A 5914-nucleotide genomic window follows, 5' to 3' on the forward strand; every position below is an offset into this window, starting at 1 on the left:
ATACATGCACACCCCCCCCCCCCATTAAATATATACTTGGTTATGTCTAAAGCTTACTAACATTTTCTTGAAATGTGTCTACATTCTAAAAGCTGTTAAATATTTGACTAAGTGGGCAGCACATGGCTACAAGAGTCCTGTGTTATGTCAAAGCCTGTAATGACAATATTACCACATTGAAAACAATTATCCCAGGCCATCAAATTGCACACCCTCAATAGAAATAATTTGTTCAACCTGGATCAACCATCTCTGCTCAAATTTCCTAAATCACCTTTATCATGGTCAAATGAGAGGTTTTGCTCTCTCTCACACTCTAAACCTGGAGCTCAGCCAGAGGACTGTCTACAGGTGAACTGAACACAGTAGATAACATTACATAGACAGCAACATAAAGAATGTGTGATGACAGTAATTGCTTAAGCTTTGAGGAGGTGAATGAGTGCCAGAGGTAATGATGGCCACACAAGAACTCCCTTTTTTCACCAGAACACAGTTTCAGGTCTGTGTTAACATCTACTATATCTTAGACATTTAAATGGACATTCAAATGTAATTGAGCACTCACAATCTCACTTACTAGTCTATATTTTACTAGTCCATTAGGAAGCCATTATGAAAATATGCTCACATTTCAGCTAAATTATGAATAATTGCTGTTTTATTGCTTAGTTCAAGCTGTGATTTGTCAAAGTACACTGAAGGACTGTTTTAAATGGTAACTTTTCTCTGAAAAAAAATATAATTTGAAAGTTTAAAATGACTCTTGTAATTAGTATGTATTCCCATCCCTTGTGAAAAAGAAGTGTGCTTAATTGTGGTAAACATGCATTTGTAGTGTACTTTTAAAGTATATAAAAAACTATAATATATATAATATTAATTTTGATAAAATAAAATAAAATAAAGACCACTTCATGTATTTAAAGAGAGAACACTTTAATAACTATCTATTCTACCTTTCATTGCAAAAACACTTGAACGAGTTGTGTTCAACCAAGTCTCAGCCTTTCTCTCACAGAACAACCTCCTGGACAGCAACCAATCTGGCTTCAGAAGTGGACATTCGACCGAGCCTGCCTTGCTTTCAGTTGTTGAAGCCCTAAGACGTTAGGCTAACCGAGACTTGTCATTTGCACTTATATATTGTTGCTAATTTGTTAGTTTTGACTGCTTTTATTGTACTCATTTGTAAGTCGCTTTAGATAAAAGCGTCTGCTAAATACCTAAATAAATAAATAACTATTTTTATTTACTCACTTAAGTACACAAAAGTGCACTTTGTAGTAATGTCAAATCAAAAGTTCTACTTTAAAATGAATTTTAAATCATTGTTTTAATAATCTTTTGTTGTGCTTTACAGAAGTACACTTATTTTTAATGTGTTGACTAACATAAGCACATGGAAAGTACTTTTTGCGTAATTTTGCTTAATTTACTTTTGTTACTTTAGTAAATCCATGTAACATCCTTAACGATTAAAGATTAAAATAAAGGTGTACCGTAAAGTTAATAGATTTTTAATGTATTAAATTGCAACTTCATCATTACAAATTAAAACAACATTTAAGTACAGGTTTCATTACAAAGTACATTAAAGTATATTTTAGTTAAATGCCTGTCATACATTTGGCATCACACTGTATAAAAAAATAACTTTGCTGTTTGAATATTTTTGAAAATGTAATTTTAATTTCCCGTGATTACTCCAGTCTTCAGTGTCACATGATCCTTCAGAAATCATTCTTATATGCTGATTTCTGAAGGTTCAGATATTTTGAAGAATGTATGCTGCTTCCCCATTGTCTTCCATACAATTTTTTTCCATACTACGGAAGATAATGGGGACCAGCAACTGTTTGGTTACCCACATTCTTCAAAAATCTTATTTTATGTTCAACAGAGGAAAGAAACTCATACAGGTTTGTAACAATAGGTTGCCTTCTCAGTTAAATAACCGAGTTGTTTGTTTCAGGAGGGAATTTCTGTGCTGGTTTTGATCTGAAGGAGTTGGCCCAGAGCTCTGGTTCTCTCAAACTGGAGGAAGATGTCTCCTGTTGTCCTGGTCCCATGGTACGGAGTGGTCCTTCTTAGATGCAGTATTGCACAGTACTACTAGAGAAGTCATTTAATACATTACTTTTAAGTCTTCTATAATGTTATAAACATTTCTTGTACCAAAAATAGTTTTCATGACCATTTCTATGACCCTTCATGCATTAACATACACATTAACAGCCATTAATTAAAATTAAAATGTCTACCAAAATGTTCATAATGAAACAAACATTGCAGTCATTGCAACAATTTTTTTCCCACGTTCTGAAGCATGTATGAAATCAGTCCAATAGAGAAGTGAGACGTCACGAGCGGGGTGACGTGAGCAACCAGGAAGTATAAAAGCACATCCGGCCAACGCACATGTTAGCTTCTGCGGAAGCGAGCGCCTGCAGGGATGCAGGGAGTATGGCAGAAAGACGCAGCATCTTGTTCCCTTCAGGGAACCATGGTTACATACGTAGCCTGGAGATGTTCCCCTTCAGGAACTCGAGCTGCGGCGAAACGCTTTGGGAACAAGAATACCCACTGCACCATACGAGCAAGTCCCTGTCAAGTGTGTATCTGGTGAGCACATCAAGACGAGAGAACTTGGGACCCTGGAGAAGATGTCAGCTCCAACTTGTAAAAACGGACAAATGTGTGCGGAGAGGACCAGCCCGCCGCAGCACAAATATCTTGAAGGGCCACGCCCACTGATAAGGCCTTGGAGGCCACCATACTCCTAGTCGAGTGCGCTCTGACCCCGATGGCTGTCTGGAGGCCAGAGGACTCGTAGGCCAGTGTGATGGTCTCAACCACCCATCTACTCACAGTTTGCTTGGTCGCTGGAGCCCCTTTCTTAGGTGGACCAAAGCAAACAAATAACTGATCTGCCTTATGCCACTGGGCAGCTCTGTGAACATAAGTGTGCTCGCACTGGACAAAGAAGATTGAGTCTTTCCTGGCCTGCTTCCTGGAAGGGAGGAGGACAAAAAGGCTTGCAGTACTACAGGACCCGGTGAAGAAATGGGCACCTTAGAGACACACCCGGGTCTCGGGTAAAGTAACGCCCTAACCATGCCCGGGGCAAACTCCAGGCACGATACAGCGAGTGCCTGAAGATCTCCTATATTCTTCAGCGAGGATATGGCGAGTAAGAAGATCGTCTTCAGCGTGAGGAGCTTGTCAGAGATATCTTCAATGGGTTCGAAAGGAGCACTGCACAAAGCCTCCAGAACCACCACCAGGTCCCATAAGGGCACCTTGGTGTGCTGTACTAGCCTCAGCCTCCGAGTGCCATGGAGGAAACGTGTAACTAACGGGTGTCTTCCCAATGACTGACCATCTAGAAGGGTGTAAGCAGCTATGGCCGCCACGTATACCTTCAGAGTGGAGAAGTGCTTCTGCAGAAACTCCAGAACTGTACCAACTGGGCAGTTAACTGGGTCTTGCAGTCGCTGTCCGCACCAAGAAGTGAAAAGTTTCCACTTCAAGGCATACAGTTTCCTCGTAGCGGGAGCTCTGGACTGGAGTATGGTCTCAACAACCTCAGTTGAGAGACCGGATGCTAGGAGCTGTGCCCCCTCAGGGGTCACGCCCACAGTTTCCATAACTCCAGGCGGGGGTGAAGGATGGTGCCCCCCGCCTGAGAGAGGAGATCCCTCCTAATCGGAATCTCCAGCGGAGAGCCGTCGAGGAGTGACACAAGGTCCGAGAACCATACTCGGGCCGGCCAGAACGGGGAAACTAACAGAAGATGGACCCCGTCCCGACATACTCCAGAACTCCAGAAAAGCATACAGACAGTTCCTCGACCACGTCTGCACCATGGCGTCCAGCCCAAGTGGATCTGGATGCGTGAGGGAGAACCAGAGTGGACAGTGTGTCGTTTCCTGCGAGGCAAATAGATCCACTTCTGCCTGGCCGAACTCCCTCCATAGGAGCTCCACCACCTCTGGGTGGAGCCTCCATTCCCCGGGCCTCAGCCCATGTCTAGACAGGATGTCTGCTTCCTGATTTAGGTGCCCAGGGATGTAGACTGCTCTGATTGAGAGGAGCTTTCCCTGAGCCCACAGGAGGATCTTGTGCGCCAGCCTGTAAAGGGGTGCGAGCGCAGACCCCCCCTGCTGGTTGATGTAGGAGACTACCGATGTGTTGTCTGTGTGGACAAGCACATGATGTCCCCTTTGGTCTGGAAGGAAGTGTTTTAGAGCTCGAAACACGGCCAGCAACCGAAACCGTTTGATAGCGCGGTTCAAAAGACGTAGATCTATGATTGGACACAACCCTCCATCCTTCTTCAGAACGATTAAGTAACAGCTGTAGAACCCTGACTCTCTCGAGAGAGGAGGGACACGTTCTAAGGCCTCCTTTCTCAAGAGAGTGTCTACTTCCTGTTCCAATACCAGAGACTGCTCGGGGCTTACTTATGTAGGAATGATCCCGTTGAAGTGAATTGGTAGAGAACCGAACTGAATTCTGTAACCTCTCTCTACAGTGTGCAGGACCAATTGTGAGACATTTGGCAGATGTTTCCACGCTGTCAGAAAGTCTACTAAGGGAACCAGTCTCTCGAGACTGGCCTCTGGTGTCGCTAGAGGAGCCACTTCGGTGCCCTTGAGTGGATGACCGGCAGAGAACGACTGACCTGACTGCTCTAGCGCCCTCACTTGAAGGGACGAGTTTTTCTGTGCCGTACCGTCGCCGGGCGGCAGCTGGGAAGTTCGATTGTCGGAGCTCACTGAGCCCTGAAGTACTGGGGTTGGCAGGGGTATCAGTGAAACTCCCTGAGGGCACTGAGGAGGATTGGGCACCGTATACCGAGGTGTGTACCTCTCCTCCCCAGGGTGGGCTGACCTTGGAGTCCTGACGATGGAATTGTCAGGGCCGCTTGTCCGAGGTCCTCTTCGACAGAATAACGGTCCACAGATCCGCTTTCTGTTTAGAAGACCCCGACCGAGAGCGCCATCCTGCCCCCTGCTCTCTCTGCGAGGGGTACAGGTCGCAACGTTCTGTTTCTGGGTCTGGCGATATAAGGAGATGGACGGCTGGGACTGCTCCCACTCAGCAGTCCCAAAGACCTAGGAGCAGCGAGGGAGGAAGCGCTGAAATGCCACCACCTGCTTCTTTGCCTCCCGAAACCTCTCAACGACAGTATCTACTGTGCCGCCGAAGAGGTCAGAAGGCAATAGAGGGGCATCCAGCAGGAAGAATCTGTTCTTATCTTGTAGCTCAGACAGATTCAACCACAGGTGCCGCTCCGTGGCCACCAATGCTGCCATTGAATGGCCAATGGCTCTGGCCTTTTCTTTGGTGGCCTGAAGCGGCAGGTCTGTGGCCCGACGTAGTTCGGCTACTACGTCGAATTCCTCTTCCTCCCTTTTATCCAGGTCTTTTAGCAGGTCGGCCTGGTACACCTGCAACACCGTCATAGTGTGCAGACACGCACCGGCCTGACCTGCTGCCGTATAAGCTTTCTCAACCAGGCTGGGTGTCAGCCTTACTGGCCTGGTGGGAAGCTTTGGGGCCTTCAGGGACAATGCTGAGGACGGGGATAGCTCGCAAGCGTCTGCTCTACCGCCGGCATCGCCCCTTATCCCTTCTCATCAGTGGTGTAACGTAATGAAGTAATAATACTTTGTTACAGTACTTAAGTATTTTTTGAGAGTATCTATACTTTACTTGAATTTTTATATTTCAGCCAACTTTTACATTTACTCCACTACATTTCCTAATTAAAAGGTATACTTTTACCCCGATACATTTCCCCAAAGCATATTCGTTACTTACTACAAAATAGTCAGAAGTTAAATAAATTTCCAACGAAAATAGTTCCAAACAAAGATCACAGCACTGTTTTGCGTCTCTGAGCAAT

The 5914-nt window shown here is 45.2% G+C and overlaps 1 protein-coding gene across 2 annotated transcripts in view; it reads left to right on the plus strand.

The window, feature by feature from the left end:
- The window catches only part of LOC107730011 (2,3-dehydroadipyl-CoA hydratase-like), a 26532-nt gene that overhangs the window by 1430 nt on the left and 19188 nt on the right, over positions 1-5914 (plus strand). For both annotated transcript variants that reach the window (XM_016540757.1, XM_016540758.1), the window contains exon 3: positions 1976-2073. In XM_016540757.1, coding sequence (XP_016396243.1) covers positions 1976-2073 — 98 coding nt within the window. The remainder of the gene's footprint in view (positions 1-1975; positions 2074-5914) is intronic.

Source organism: Sinocyclocheilus rhinocerous, unplaced genomic scaffold (assembly GCF_001515625.1).
Source record: "Sinocyclocheilus rhinocerous isolate Xijiao unplaced genomic scaffold, SAMN03320098_v1.1 scaffold969, whole genome shotgun sequence".
Lineage (NCBI taxonomy): Eukaryota > Metazoa > Chordata > Actinopteri > Cypriniformes > Cyprinidae > Sinocyclocheilus > Sinocyclocheilus rhinocerous.